The sequence below is a fragment of the Sinocyclocheilus rhinocerous genome, unplaced genomic scaffold (assembly GCF_001515625.1).
Source record: "Sinocyclocheilus rhinocerous isolate Xijiao unplaced genomic scaffold, SAMN03320098_v1.1 scaffold1833, whole genome shotgun sequence".
NCBI classification, from domain to species: domain Eukaryota; kingdom Metazoa; phylum Chordata; class Actinopteri; order Cypriniformes; family Cyprinidae; genus Sinocyclocheilus; species Sinocyclocheilus rhinocerous.
This window is the reverse complement of record NW_015657606.1, coordinates 490,671-506,226: the sequence shown is the minus strand read 5'-3', so window position 1 is coordinate 506,226 and position 15,556 is coordinate 490,671. Positions and strand designations below refer to the sequence as shown.

The 15,556-nt window shown below is 36.1% G+C and overlaps 1 protein-coding gene and 1 long non-coding RNA gene across 4 annotated transcripts in view; one reads left to right on the top strand and one right to left on the bottom strand.

The window, feature by feature from the left end:
• Window positions 1-853, top strand: part of LOC107721425 (uncharacterized) — a 5,556-nt gene extending 4,703 nt beyond the window's left edge. Inside the window, exon 3 of the long non-coding RNA XR_001637709.1 lies at window positions 842-853. This is a non-coding gene — a long non-coding RNA (uncharacterized LOC107721425). The remainder of the gene's footprint in view (window positions 1-841) is intronic.
• LOC107721424 (myotubularin-related protein 7-like) overlaps window positions 1-10,279 on the bottom strand; it is an 11,761-nt gene extending 1,482 nt beyond the window's left edge. For 2 of the 3 annotated variants that reach the window (XM_016529431.1, XM_016529433.1), the window contains exons 1-12: window positions 10,016-10,279; window positions 9,176-9,295; window positions 8,408-8,570; window positions 7,716-7,873; window positions 6,794-6,922; window positions 6,165-6,299; window positions 5,458-5,590; window positions 5,252-5,361; window positions 4,908-5,033; window positions 4,720-4,769; window positions 3,845-4,045; window positions 1,748-1,882 (exon numbers count right to left, since the gene is read on the bottom strand). In XM_016529431.1, coding sequence (XP_016384917.1) covers window positions 1,748-1,882; window positions 3,845-4,045; window positions 4,720-4,769; window positions 4,908-5,033; window positions 5,252-5,361; window positions 5,458-5,590; window positions 6,165-6,299; window positions 6,794-6,922; window positions 7,716-7,873; window positions 8,408-8,570; window positions 9,176-9,295; window positions 10,016-10,039 — 1,484 coding nt within the window. In that variant the 5' untranslated portion in view covers window positions 10,040-10,279. The remainder of the gene's footprint in view (window positions 1-1,747; window positions 1,883-3,844; window positions 4,046-4,719; window positions 4,770-4,907; window positions 5,034-5,251; window positions 5,362-5,457; window positions 5,591-6,164; window positions 6,300-6,793; window positions 6,923-7,715; window positions 7,874-8,407; window positions 8,571-9,175; window positions 9,296-10,015) is intronic. The other variant, XM_016529432.1, reaches the window with a different exon arrangement.
• Between the last annotated feature and the right edge of the window lie 5,277 nt (window positions 10,280-15,556).

The window sequence follows — 15,556 nt, the reverse complement described above, 5'->3', positions numbered from 1 at the left end:
CTAAGGGGGGGGGGGGAAGCTTTGTCTTGGTTACTACGTCATTTTAAAATGTTTATGCCATGGTGCACAATGTGCTGTTTTATTGATTTTCTTAAGCATATTGATTTTTCAGCCATCAAATGTGATTAGGATTTTTTTTAGTGTGTGCACAGAAAAATATTTATCTACTGTTTATCTAGATTGCATGTTCTCCCATGTTGGTGTGTTGTTTAAGTATTATTTACTATTATAGTATTATTACTATTAGTACTAGTATACTATTATAGGTAACACTTTAGTTTGGGGACCAATTCTTACAATTAACTAACTATTACCTATGACTTTTGCCTCAAACTCCTAATTTGCTGCTTATTAATAGTAAGATAGTTGATAAGGTATGGCGTAGGATTAAGGGATCTAAAATATGGTCATGCAGAATAAGGTATTAATATATACTAATGAACAGCCAATATTGTATATTATATTGTTATATATATATATATATATATATGTATATATGTATATGTTAAGCATTATTTCAGTTCATTTCAGTTGGTTGCCAAGAAAACATTTCTACATTTTTAATTTTTTTTAATTTTTTATCTATAATTAATATCCCTTTTGTTGCCAACATTTAATTACCTGTAACAGAATCATTAAACATTCAAATTAAAGATGAGATTATTGAACAAGTATCAGAGGAAAAATATCTTGGTATGATTTTAGATTCTCAGTTAAAAGTTAAGTCATGTGAAAAAGTTGTGTAAAACAATGAAGGCAAATCTTACCAGCTTCAGAATAATAAGAAATTGTTTAACATATGATCATGCTTTTTTGTTTTTAAACTCGATGATATTATCAGATATGGTATATTGATTAGCTATTTGGTCTCAGACAAATCAATCTATAATTAATTAGATTGAATGTCTTTACAATAGAGCTTTGAAAATTTTAGATATTAGAAAGCAAGTAAGATACCATCATTGTCAGATCTTAAGTACATATAAGATTTTGAGTTTTGCTCACTTTGTCTTTTTCCACTGTGTAAAGATTGTGTTTAAATGTTTATTGGTTTTGCCCCTATGCAAATATATATATATTTTTTTAAAGATTGCAGGGGAGCAGCAGATCCACCAGAGCAGCTTCTGGTGGAAATTGTAAAGTTTTATTTTGTAAAACATCTTTTGCTCACTGTTCTCTCAGTGAAGGCTGTACAATTTTGGAATTCATTGCCTGTTTATCTAAAATCTGTTGCAAATGATAATAATGTAAAAAAAGCTGGAGGCTGAAGTTCAAGTTCAACCATCTAAACGTTTCCCAAAGGTAATGCTTCTTTTTCATATCAAGTTATTTCTTTTGTAGGATATATGCATCTTTTAGATCGGGTTAGCCTAAATTAAATAATTAAAAGTGAGAAAACACCCTAGTGGTTAAGTCAAACGGCAGCTCTTATAAGGTAACAGTCTTTTTCGCAAGTCCACTTGGTGTGGTGGAAAGTACTGAATTAACAAGTGTGTTTATTCCGTTAAATTCTCATTTAAAGAAAGCAACACCTCTTTCTGTTGCTACATTAGCTGGAAAAAAAAAACATGTAAGTGTCACTGCAAGCTATTTTGTGTCCAATATACTTTCACTTCATTTTCTCATACTTACAGTATGGAGCTTTGTCATCTCTGAGCCAATTCAGAAGGAAGCATGAGTATTATGCAAAGGCACGTGAGAGGAAGTCTAATAATTGTATAGAGGCCATTCTGATCGGTTGACTTACTTGAAGCAGTAGGCAGTGGTGAGAGGTTTCAGAACCCCCTGTGTCTGGCTGTGGTCTGTCCTGTACAGAGGGTTTGTGTATTCAGCCCTGTTCTCCCACAGGTGCGGCCACAAAGAGTGCGTTCGCTCCTGTAACCTGCATAGTTCACAAAGAGGGAGGCTGAATGAGTAAACTAGCACATATAGGTAATGAAACCAAGATGGTCCAACAGTTATAATGAGAAGGTACATTATGTTTGGAACTAGATTCTGTATCAAGGGCTTACCACAACCATAAAAAAATATATATATCTGACCCTCATATTCAATATGAGGGTCAGAATATTGAATGCTGCAGATGGTTACAACTTAAATTGAATATTCAGTCAAATCTGTTTTGTCATTAGTAAAATGTTTTGGATATTGCTTGAGATGAGAACCCTTTTTTGAAGTAGGTATACTATTGGCATGTTTATCTGGTCCACTTTGGAGGTTAGTCTGGTGATCAACTGCCCACTTAGACAGGAAAAGTCCATCTAAACAACATTTATAAGGGATGAACCATATAGTTCTCATTTTGCTGATTTTAGTAATACAGGTTATTTCTCTGACCAGTTACTAGTTCTTCTTTAAGGCTTCCACGCCAAGACGTGTATTGACCTATTTTCCATGTTACTGGCACCAGTCGGACCTTCATTAGTGGCTTTTCGGCCAATTGAGCATGTTAAATTGGCGTCGGAGCCCACCGATGTGAGAGATCACTCTGATTGGCTGCTCATCTTAGAGAACCAGTGTAAGAGAAGAAAACGGAAGTGATGAAAGCAAGACTTTCCCTGCATCCAAATATGCCAACTTCCCTACTATATAGCAGGCAAAAACAGTATGTGAGGCAAGAAGTATGTCTAGTTTTCATAAAACAACAGGTGAAAGTACTTGGATGACCTACTAAGTGTATATCTGATGAACTCTTTACTATCCCATGAGGCCACAGAAGAGGAGTTGTGAATGGCAGTGAAGCGACACAACGGATGCTGGTAGATCACATGAAAGTGACAACATGGCGGACATAGTACGTCCACATTTTCATACTACCATATTCATACTATATAGACAGTGGCAGATTTAGGCATGGGTGACATGGGCAAACGCCAAGGGCAGCATTTTGCCAGGGGCGGCACAGGGTGACAATATGTCTCTGTGTGGGCCAATTAACCTGGTCGGGACTCGTGTGCATCAGGAACATACTTTTTAAACAGTTTTGTAGTGCCTACCAGACAAAATGTGATTTTAGATGCAGCTTTGTGTAATTGTGTGTATCCCCAGTCGGTGAACGTGATTTCACCAAGTACAACATGTTCCTGGATCAACATCCATGTTGATCCTGGAACAACATTCCAATCAACCAATCAGAATCGAGGTATACGTTTTCAAGAAATGTCAGTTTTAGGCTTACAATCTGGGTTAGATGCTTCTACACCCTTGTTAATCAGCTATCATTTCCCTCTGATTTTAGGAATAAATTATGGGTAGGGTTTGGTTTAGGGGTAGGTATTGGGTTAGGTCTATATTTCTGGACACTAATGTTGATCCAGGAACATGTCTTACTTGGCAAAATCACGACGACCCAGTCACAGTCCTAGCTCTTCCAGTTTTCCTTTTTTGAATGACAAATACTGAATACTGCCACCTTCTGGTATGGAGAGTTATTTCCTCTCACGTAGAAAGTACATACTAGTTGGCCGTTGACTTGTGTTCAAGTGCAACTTTTTGGTCCAGACACAGGTGACGTGATGTGACACCAAAATCGGTTTGGTGTATCTAGGGATTTAGGAGCTCTCATAATATCAACCCGGTATCCTTAAAACATGATTTTGTTTCCTGGCTGGATCTTGCCATTTTGTGGACAGTATGCCAGTAAACAGACTGTGGTCCATCTATACTAGTACATCTATAACCAGCTCAGTTCAAAAAGTAGTTGATTTCTAGCCGTTTGCCTACATACATACACTGACATGTTGAGCTGCAGGTGCTCAAGCAGCTGGTGCGAGTAGAAGCCTGTTCCCCCCCTCTTCTCTCTCAGCAATCCATATTCAGAAAAATGGCAAAATGTGTTTGTTACCTCAAATCTCTTCTCTCTTTCTGGCAATTGCCGATGAAGTTCCCGTACTGGCAGGAGTATATATGTGTGTGTAGCTGTATGAGGAATCGCTCATTGAACTCAAACGCACAGGGGAACTGCTGCATCAGCTGCCACACACATTCCAGAAATTGGTCCATGACTGGAGAAACCTCCTTAGGGTCACCGTCAAGGTGAGCGTACCTGTAGAACATTTTATTAATAAATGAAGATAGTAATGATAGTTAAACATCCAAAATATCTTGTCATCATCATTTAGCCTTATTCAATTCCAAACCTTTCTTCTCTCAGATTTTATTTGCACTTTTGGATATTCCAATTTAGTGTGTCACATTACAAAACCAGCAAGAACCGGTGGTTTGGTGTCACTGACATCACACCAAGACATGCCAAGTTTGAATATGCGCATAGGCAAATTACTTTTGATCAGTGAAAAACAATTTAAACATGACACAAAATTAGCGTATGACTTTAGAAGACTTCGAAGTCACTGTAAGCTTTTGCTATATGGAAAAAAAGCAGCTTGAACATTCTTGAAAATTTCTCCTTTTATGTTCCATGTAAGAAAAGGTTCATATTTGTTCACAAATGTTCATTCTTGGAGCGTAGAGGCTCACCTAAAGCTTAGAGACGCAGAGTTAACATTGTACACTGCATGACTGATGGTTTAGTCACAGTATTTGCTATGGATTCAAGAATGAGGCCTTTCTGGTCTCGCATGTTATTCATACACAACATACACAGTAGAGGATATTCACAGAAAGCTTCAATTCAAGGAACAAAAATTAACTGCAAGTTGTACGTGGTGTCCAACATTTGAGGCCAGAAACAAGCAAATTGAAATGAAAAACACAAACCTGTGGGAAAACTTGTGTCCAAATGATACCCAGTCCTTCTCAAACAGAACCTACAAGGAATGAGACTTGTGTTCAAATACTGGCAAATCATATGTTACATATTTAGTCTCAGATGATGTTGGACTATAGCACTGATTTGAAAATGGATCAAAGCAAAATGGATCGGTCATAATCATCGTTATTATTACCATCAGTCCTTTGATAGTTCTGTAGTATGGATCTAGTAGTACACTAGCCACCGAACAGGCCTGAGCTGTTCTGTCCCAGCCGTCTGAACAATGCACCAGAACACTCACTCCATCCTCTGCCACTGCCTGGCAACACAGACAGGAATGGAAGAATGCATGTGTGATTATATCAATCATACTGTATTTGTACTTAAGTTTTCTACTTGTGTTTTTTTGGACATGCCATGTTTTTAGACATGCATTATCAATGAATTTTTGTGATTTTCCATGTCCATTCTAATCACTTCTGATAACATAGCATGGCTTTTTAAAAATCATCTTTAAAACTTTTTTAAAAGTCTTGCCTTTGCAATAAAGATGCCAGCATCTAGTACAGCTTTGATGTGTTTTAGCCACCCAGAGTTCTCCAGACCCCACAGGAAATCACTCATTGAGGGAGCCGCGAGTTCGCCAACTGCAAGACAGAAAAGGTTCATTTTCCATATGGACAGCAAGTGAACACCAGACAAGTATCTGCTGGTATAAAAGTAATAAGGATTAATCGGTCTACCATCTATAAGCTTCTGTTGGCTGTTCCTCATGACATGGATGTTTTCTATGCCAATGAACTGCAGTTTTGTATTAGTGTAATGGTCTTCATTCTCGTAGCCTTTCCCCGCAGCACGATTAGCCATGGCATTTAGCTGGAAATAATTACAAACAGTGTTTCAAAGTCGCAATACTGCTGGTATTTATGATTATTTACAAGATATCAACATTATATTACAGTATAGTTCATTATAATAATTGGAACTTCTTGAAGTTATATGCACCAGGCCAAAGCCAATAATTTTTGGATATAGGCTACTACCATTTAAAAGTTTGGGGTCAGTACAATTTTATTTATTTTTTTTATTTTTTTTGTAAAACAATTAATACTTTTATACAGCAAGTATGCATTAAAATACTAAGAAGCATATTAGAATGATTTTTGAAGGATCATGTGACAATTTGCCATCAAAGGAATACATTTCAAAATACATTAAAGTAGAGAAGAGGTTTTTTTTCTTCTCCACAATATTACGGTTTCCACAGTTTAAAGGCTGCAATAAAAGCAGCCTTGGTGAGCATCAGATATTTCTTTAAAAAACATTTTTAAAAAATTATGTTGACCCCAAATTTTTGCATGGTAGTGTATATCAGACAACTTTCAAATTACCCCATCTAAAACAGTTTGTCCAACCTGTCCATCCACTTATTTTTTTCGTGATCTCTCACCTTTGGCCTTGTGTCCACCACATACATTAACTCGCTGACGGGGTTTGACTTCATAATGGCCTGTAGCATCTGCTCATCATCTGAGGAACGTGCACTGAAACCAGAAAGAGGCTGACTGCTCCGACAGATTGACGCCTAGAGAACCAATGGTGTGTGAATTAAAAGAGAGAAAAGTGGGGAAGTGAAGACAATGAAAAGTTTTGGTTTAACATAGTAAGCTTAAAGTGCGTGTGAACCGGAAGTTGCTGCCCACTTTTTTTTCAGTATAGTGATGTATTTCCAACTGAAATGGAATATTGAATAGAGGGCGGGGTTTTATTTTAGCGCTCCTCCTCTCATCTCTCATTCATAGGAATCTAACGGTTAGAGGGGCGTGGTTAAAGATATTCTGCCCAAGCAGTCAAACTGACGTCATCAAAGAAGGAATGCCATTCCAGAGCGGAAGCAAATGTTCAGATTTTGATTGAAGGTTACAAAGACAAAAAATTTTTTTTCAGTGGATTAATTTGCATTGATTAATTGTTCACCTAGAGTACATTTTGATTTCATGAGGGCTTTAATATAAAAAGTAAAAGCCTGCAATGGGTTGATGTTGATTTCAAATGAGTGTCATTCTTTTTTGCACTTACACTGGTGTCTCTGTGGAAGTAGGAGAGAATAGGAAGACGTCCTCGACTCCGGAACTTGGCACTGCCCACAATGACAGCAGGAGAGGCTGACTTTGGCACAAACAGCTCTGACGGGTAAGTGTCACACAACTGCCAATCAAAATATTCTGATTAGAACTATTGTTTTACATTCTTATGGTCAAACGTGGCCCTGTTTATTTAGTAACACACATTCCTGTGCTTTTTGTGGAAGACTCGTCGAAAATTCATTAAAATATAATAATTTGCTCTGCCTCTGAAACAACTTTTCTTTTCTGCTGACTTTACAAATCCTGATAACGTATATACCTTTAAATACAGACCTACTATCAGCTCATTCAAATACAGACCTACTATCAGCTCATGCTCTGCCTCTGAAACAACTTTTCTTTTCTGCTGACTTTACAAATCCTGATAACGTATATACCTTTAAATACAGACCTACTATCAGCTCTGAAATTGCCAAGCAATAATAATATTCTTTTGTAGAAGCCACATTTCCATGTGAATCCGATTAATGTTTTTGTTTTTTTTAAACAAATCGCATTTAATAGCCAAACTTCCATTGAAGAACTGCTCTTCCCATAATCATCCACCAATCAGACGTGTCACTGTTGCTATAGAAACATAAATCAAGAAATAGCTCATTTATGTTCCATATAGAAGAAAAAGTCATATAGGTTCGGAACTACATGAGGTTCAAAGTATCTCCTAAAGTACACAAGCACAGTCTTCTACCTAATTTCAGTTTTTGGGGACAAAAAAAATACACATATCACATTTAATATTGTTTTTCACAGTGTAATTTAAGACGTAAACTCAAAACCGATCTCTGAAATTTTGTGGGTAAGGAAAACATGGTTATTGACCCTGAGCATGAACAGGCATTTGAGCAAATACTTACTCTGTACTCATGATTGGCTGCTGTGACATGCCAGAGGTTGCTGGGTATTCCCATTCGATTGAATTCTGCCTTCAGGTCGATGAAGCCCCAGGCCTTTTCCCTTAACTCTTTATCCAGGTTGGGGTTAAAAGAGAAACAAAACAACTCTCCATAGCGTTCTGAAGTATAAAGAGAGACATTAGTAAAAGTTAATGAGTGTGTCGCTCCCATGGGCGAAACTCACAGAGCTGCAGAGAATTGTGCTCTGACGTTGTCTGGTGTATTTTCATAATGAACTGTGATGGCACAGCTAAGACCTTGCATCGTCTAAGCAGAAAAGGCACAATGTTCACTTTTCACAGAAGAAAATGCAAATATATGGATCATTATTCATGCTTTGCCAAATCGTATGCGAGTAAATTTGTCATGTGTGCCACCGCACACACATTTTTTTTAACCATAAATTGAACAGGATATTTGTTAGTGTATATTTTGCTTGATTATCCAACAAATATACTTTGATCATGAAAAAAAAAAAATCTATGAACACCTTAAATTGCATTTCAATACTAAATTATAGTAAGATGAATAAAAGCAAGCATATATTCCACATAGCCTATTCATTTGACTTTTTAAGAGCCCTCTGAAATCAACATGTTTAGCATTTACAACTCTTTTGATTTTTGTAAAGTTTAATATGCATTTTACATCACCTGGGCGTGAAAGTCGAGTGAGGGAGGCCAGCACATCTAAACAGTCCTTCTCCTGTGGGATCAGCAGTCTGTAAACAAGGAAGTTCTTACAGCGGATAATGAGAGGACTTCCTGATGGATTTGTCGGGAGTCTCTCCACATTATATACCAAACTGTGCAGAACCTAGAAGAGCAAGAGAGATCCTTAGTGGCTGAAGAACTCTTCTTGTTTAGATACACAGTTTAGAATTTTACAATTAATTAATAGCTCAAATGATGGTATAATATCACCAGATAACAAATTAATAACTAAAATAATTTAACAAATAAACAATTAATAACAAACTTATATATATATGTATAAAATATAGCTTGTATGTCACAAAATGTGAACTATATTATCGCCCACCTCTAACATGCTAAATGTGACTATAAAGCATGAAGATATTAATTTAATTTATTATAAACATTGACATCATGATTTTTTTGTTAAGCTGCTTTGAAAGAACGTGTATGTAAAACGTATTATAAATAATCTAAAGTAGATAGATCTAGACAGATACATTTAATTAGTCTAGATTCAGCAAAAAAAAAAAAAAAATAATAATAATAATAAAATAAAAATAAAAAATATATATAGCAGATAAAAAGCAGAATAAGGCAACAACAAATGCAGTTGATTGTAGTAATTATCCAGATAACAGTGACTTGTGACACTGTGGTTTTAACAGTTGGGGTCATTTTCAAGAGGAAGCTTGATTGTCTGCATGAAAGGGTTTCGATTCCTACCCAGGTCTCTTTGCGGGCCTCCGAGTTCTCTACAAATATAGTGTGAGTCGAGGAGAGGTATAATGTTCCCACCGTGGATTTCCTGGGGGTCAGTCTATCAATCATACGCACATTTTCCACCTGGAAGAAAACAATATAGTCATTTTTCTAAAAACCAGCCTTGCCATGTACATTATATGTTGTCAATTGTAAAATAATAGCTTACCAATACATATATGGCTCTGAAGATCATGTTAATTATTGTGCAATCATAACAATTAGCTTCTCTTCCCAAGCTTGGCATTATTCTAAAACGTTAATGTAGTAAATATGAAATGAGGGCTAGCTAGAGACAGATCACCTTGTCCTAACCTCAATTAATGTGCTCTTGAATACATTAAAATCGTAAGATATCATACTAAAGAGTATGCATTTAAAATTAAATGGTAAGATCTGCTGAGTCTCATGATGCATCAGTATTGCTGAAGGTGAACCATTATTCAGATCTTGTTACAATGCTCTAGAGATTAAGGAAGATGGGAGGTGCATTGTGGCCTATGATTTGGGCTTATTCTGTCAAACCATTTATTTTACATAAAATTAATTCGGTAAACAAACATTAATATTAAATATTATGCATATGTCATTCAAAACGAAAGAGATCTATGGGGGATGCATTGTGGCCTATGATTTGGGCTTATTCTGTCAAACCATTTATTTTACATAAAATTAATTCGGTAAACAAATATTAATATTAAATATTAAGCATATGTCATTCAAAACGAAAGAGATCTAGAGGATGGACGCTGTATTGCGAGCAGTTTTTTTTAAATACCCGAACATAAAGGACATCAGCAGTACCTTTGGTGTTGTGATGTGCTCCATCCTAGAGACGCCTGTCCAAATGATGCGAAGAAAACCAATCCGGACCGACCGGGGTATCGGGTCTTTTTCAGGTCAGAAGAACAGAGCAAGTCGTCGCATGTTGGTTAAAAGACCATCATTAGATAATGGCAAGGCCCGTAAGTGCTCAACCATGATTCTGGTCTAAGCGCGGAGATCCGCCGTGTGCTCAAACTGGTACACTATGGACAACACAGAGCGCACACGCACGCACATTACGAACCCCACTATGGCGAACTATTGGCTCATGAATATTAACTAGGTTTTGTGACGTTAGTCCAATAGTCATCACTGATTGGTTGAAAGGCAGACAAAGATAGGCGGGCTCTAGTCAGAGGGAGAATGAACTCTTCTCACTTTGAGGAAGGTTTGGTTTATTAATTTTAATGAAGGTACGTGACTGGCCGCTTTAGGAAGATAACCACGCAACATCACAAATAACTATGTAATATTTATGACCCAATCCTTCGCCATAATAGGATTCGTAATTCACATTACCTTGGATTTTGTTCACAACAGCGCATGCGCAAACTTCTCGTCTGTATCTCTATATTGAAATGGCTATCGCCCTTGAGCAGAATAAAGGCTAAGGACAAGGTGATAGATGATGGTTGTATTTTAAGTGACACAATATATAAGGTTCTGAATAAAGATCTTTATAATTTGCATATTTACATTGATAGTTTTTTTATATATATAGTAGCCTGTTTCCAGGATTTCAACGATTTCCAATGAGTCGATAATTTAATTAACATTTAAAGTTGATTTTAAGTTACGCGATTTAAAGAATCAATCACAGGGTTACTATGGCTGTACACACAGTTTTGTCTTTTATCATGTGATTTTCAAGCACGCAGTATTTTGCTGTTGCATTTGTACATATTGCATTGCGATACACATTGCAAATTACGCAATACGCATTGAAATTGTGTTAAATTTCACAATTTAACTCTTAAGTCATTTCACAGTGTCATTTTGTCATATGACGCATTTCCAACATTCATTGCTTCTTTAACTTTATGATCATTCTTTTCATAGAAAAATCTCAATTTACGTGATTACGATATTGTTGTTTCTGTACATGTTGTTGTTTCTGTAGGTACAACATTTGTCCGCAAGGTAGCGATAAATTACCACCGTGATATATTATTTTTGAAACCATGTGGTGCGACTTCAGACAGACCCATTGTTGTTTACACAGATGCGTTCTGCATGTGGTAACCTTTTACTCTTTGCAAAATGTTATTAAAGTTATTGAATTTTACTGTTTTTAATTGAGATTAACTCCTGCCAGGTGAATTTCTCCAACCCAATTTCTTTATTATTATGGGGCAGCAAAACTGGTAATAAAGCAGCTTCACTCAACACTGGAAAACTGGGACATATAGGTTTATATAACTGACCTTCACAGTCTTGTATGTCCTTTTTGCTGCATTTGCTGATTTTTAATTGTTTGTGTTAAATCTTTAATACATTTTCTTCAATATTCTTTTTTTGGACGTCTGGTAAATAGGATTTTTTTTTCAATTATAAACGAAAATACATACAAATGAATGAAAGAAAAAGAAAGAACGAAAACACTTTTGATCTTTTTCAGTAGGCCTATCAGTTCATGAACTAACCTATCACACTGTAACTCCATGTGGCATTTTATGATTGCTTTTTTTTTAAATTAAGATTTATTACATTTAATACAGGTTATATATACGTTCGTTCCTGTAAAACGAAGAGACTGCAGGTTGATCGCTTCAGCAGCGGGCGGGACTAACATGCAAGCAATAACGCCATTGGCTAGTGCTCACCTGTCAGCGGTTTGATTTCAGCAAATCGCAATGCCGACAACGTGATTAATATTCATGAGCCCAACAACGAACAGGCATTAATGCTCTCTGATACGCTGACGATATGAATTCTAATGTATGTGAAGGTAAGACAAGAGCCAATATATATATATATATATATATATATATATATATATCTCTTTGACTATTGTAAGTTAATGTTGTTAACTTTTATAGTGTTCTTAATGTTCTTAATATCTGAACTCGCAAGGAATTCTTTAAATTTTGTTTAATTTGAGAAATATACACTTTCAGACCCGCCTCAAACTCGCGCCATTGGTTGACCCAATATTTTTGTGTCGAGATGGTCGACAAATCAACCTACGGATGGTTTAGCTTAGTTGTCTCTGCAAATTAACCTGAGAAAATGTCTATGCTCTGTATGCAGTATTAGGAAAATACTCCAGCTGAGGCTCTAGTCATCAGAGCTGCCTGTAGGACATGATGGACAGCTTGCTGTGGCAGTATCTTTTCTCTGTCACTGTTTTAATAAGAGCTGACAAGTAACAGGACACAGTTACTTACACTTGATGTAGGATGAATTCCTTGGACCAGACAAGGCTTAAATGTCCCTTTTTCCCCCTCTAGTTATTTAAGATTCAATAAAGAGTCACTGTTAATATTCTGCATTGTCTATTTATATCTGGTTTTACTGGTTAGAGTTTGCTCAGCATGAGGATCGAATTAACACATTAATCTCTACACATATCATGCATTTTATATTGATGGTCTCTGTATTAAAATATACAGAGATCTGCAGTTGGTTTTATAAAAAAAAAAAGGCATCTCTGGCCCATTGTGCTCTAGAAGATTATTTGTCATAAACATACCTGAACTCTGTTTCACTATGTAAGTGAACAGGCCCTAACGATCATTGTATTAATGACTTGTTTTTGGTTGAGTAAATATCATTAGTAACTCTATCCGCTGAAGTCTGTGGTCAGGTTGAATGCCCATGTTTACAGGCCCCTGAGAGCACTGATGTTTCTATATAGGTTCTTAGTCTAATACAGGGAGCCTGGGAAACACATGACCTGCAGGCTGCTGGAACATGTGCATGGGTGGTCAGGATTGTGTCTGTGTTTCCGTTCTATGTTTAAATGAAGATAGATGCTGCTATGTACTGAATGCAGTAAACAAATACCTTTGAAGAATGTTAGAGATTGGACCTAAATGAGTATTGTGTATGAACCCAGGTATCAGGTTATTTATATCTGTCTCTTTAAAACAGTAACAGCTATTGAATGTGTGTGAGTGCGTTGGGTGTTAAAACGCTTTGGACAGATAAAGAGTGATATTAAAGCCCTGTTATCGTCAGTGTTGGATCCATGCACCGCACACACACACACATCAGTCACAAGTGTGTCCAGGCTTGAAGTGCTGTCCTGACTGTGAAAGCAGATTCTCAAACATGGTTACACAAAACCACTTAAATATAAATTCTGATTAGTTTGATCTCTACTGACATTTTAAATATTAGGTTAAGAATTTAAGAATACACTTCTGTAGGAAATGAAAAAGTGTGTTTCTTATCTTTTTTTTTTTTTTTTTTGGAGGAGTTTAAGACTCTTTGAGTTACAGTATTAAAGTTAATAGTGGTGTTTGATAAGCCATCGTTCACGTCTATTGAGGTAAAGCATTTCTGTAGGTCTGAGTGAAACCTTTGTCCTCTACCACTGCTTAAGTAATGTCCGCTAGAGTACTGAATCATTTCCCCAAGTGATCCTGTTGTTGGTTTACTGAAACTCTGCAAATATCAAATTTATCTTTAACTTGATAACATGAGCAGGTCAAGCATTTATTGCACAACCATGACTCCCGTGTCTGAGGTTGTGTTAAAATGTGTATGCAAATGTGGTGTTGTCAGTATGGCCTGAGTATAAAAAAGACTCAGAGACACACTAACTGTTAATCTAAACAGAATTGTTTTAAACAACATTATGTAAGATGGTCCTTAGTCTCTTTACGAGTGGCCTGCTTGTCATCTCTCAAAACGGTGCTGGAGAAATTGAAGGCAAACAGAAAGATGGACTTCATTCTAACCGTCTATTTAAGAGCAGTTAAATACACAGTTACACAGCACTCTGATAACATGCACTGAATGTCAGTGGTTACAGCTGTGGTTATGGTTACTGGCTGGGGCTTGTGTGTCATTGTAGTTGTGTGTTTTTCTGCACAATGCATGTGTTATTTTTATTTTTTCCTTGCTGAATGACATTGGAAACAAGTATGTAAGTTAACAAGTTGAATAATATCTAGTTGACTGTGATATGAAGTGGACAGGACAATATCTTTCCACTACTTCATTCTTTACTGATGCTCTTAACACTTTTTTTGGTTTGTTTGTGTGTATGTTTTGTCTCAGTCTTGTCAGCAGTGTTTTCCTGGCGTCTAATATGAGTTTATCTGGAAAAACAGCTGTGAGACTGAAGATACTGTAGCTTATTATTGACCACTTGACCACAGTTCAGTGATAAGTCAGCTGTCTAACACCACTATTTAGGCTAGTTGATAGCGAGCTAGAATATCATTCTTTGTTGGTGTGCTATTTTGACTGGCCAGCAAGCAATCACCTAGAACACTCCAGCAACCAAATAGCATTGTGCCAAGTTTTGTCTCAGTCTTGTCAGCAGTGTTTTCCTGGCGTCTAATATGAGTTTATCTGGAAAAACAGCTGTGAGACTGAAGATACTGTAGCTTATTATTGACCACTTGACCACAGTTCAGTGATAAGTCAGCTGTCTAACACCACTATTTAGGCTAGTTGATAGCGAGCTAGAATATCATTCTTGTCGGTGTGCTATTTTGACTGGCCAGCAAGCAATCACCTAGAACACGCCAGCAACCAAATAGCATTGTGCCAAAACCATTCAGGACACTTAAACAATCACATAGCAATGCAAAAGTTTCGTTTCTCATATTGTCCTTTATGTTTATATATTTTTTGACTGTGTAAGGCAGAGAAAAGTGGTGTATTTTTTTTTTTGTGATTTAGTCTTCAGAAGTGAAATTTAGCATCATTTCGTCATAAATGACAGGAAATGCTAAGAACTTTAGTCTTTAGCATAAGCAAAGTTTGAAACTTTCTGTATATTAAAGATTTTGGTGAAACCTAATGGTTTTGTGTACATGAATTTGACCACGTTGAATATCACTATCTTCAATATGCCATTCAAAAGTTTGGGGTTAGTAAGGGTCTTATTCTCACCAAGGCTGCATTTAACAGTAATATTAAGAAGTATTTTCTATTTTAATATATGTTAAAATATGATTTATTCCTGTGATGGTAAAGCTGAATTTTCAGCATCATTAATCCAGTCTTCAGTGTCACATAATCCTTCAGAAATCATTCTAATATACTACTTTGCTGCTCAAGAAACATTTCTTATTATTTTCAATGTTGAAAACAGTTGTGCTGCCTTATATTTTTGTACAAAGTTCAAAAGAGCAGCATGTAATAGAAATATTTTGTAACATTATAAATGTATTTACTTTAATTAAATTTTTTTGTGATTTAATGCATCCTTGTGGAATAAAATAAATTTTATTTAAAAACAAAATAAAATCTTATTGACCCTAAATTTTTGAATGGTAGTGTACAAAAATTAATAATAATAATAATTAATTAATTAATAAGATGTGGCTATGTTTGTGTTCA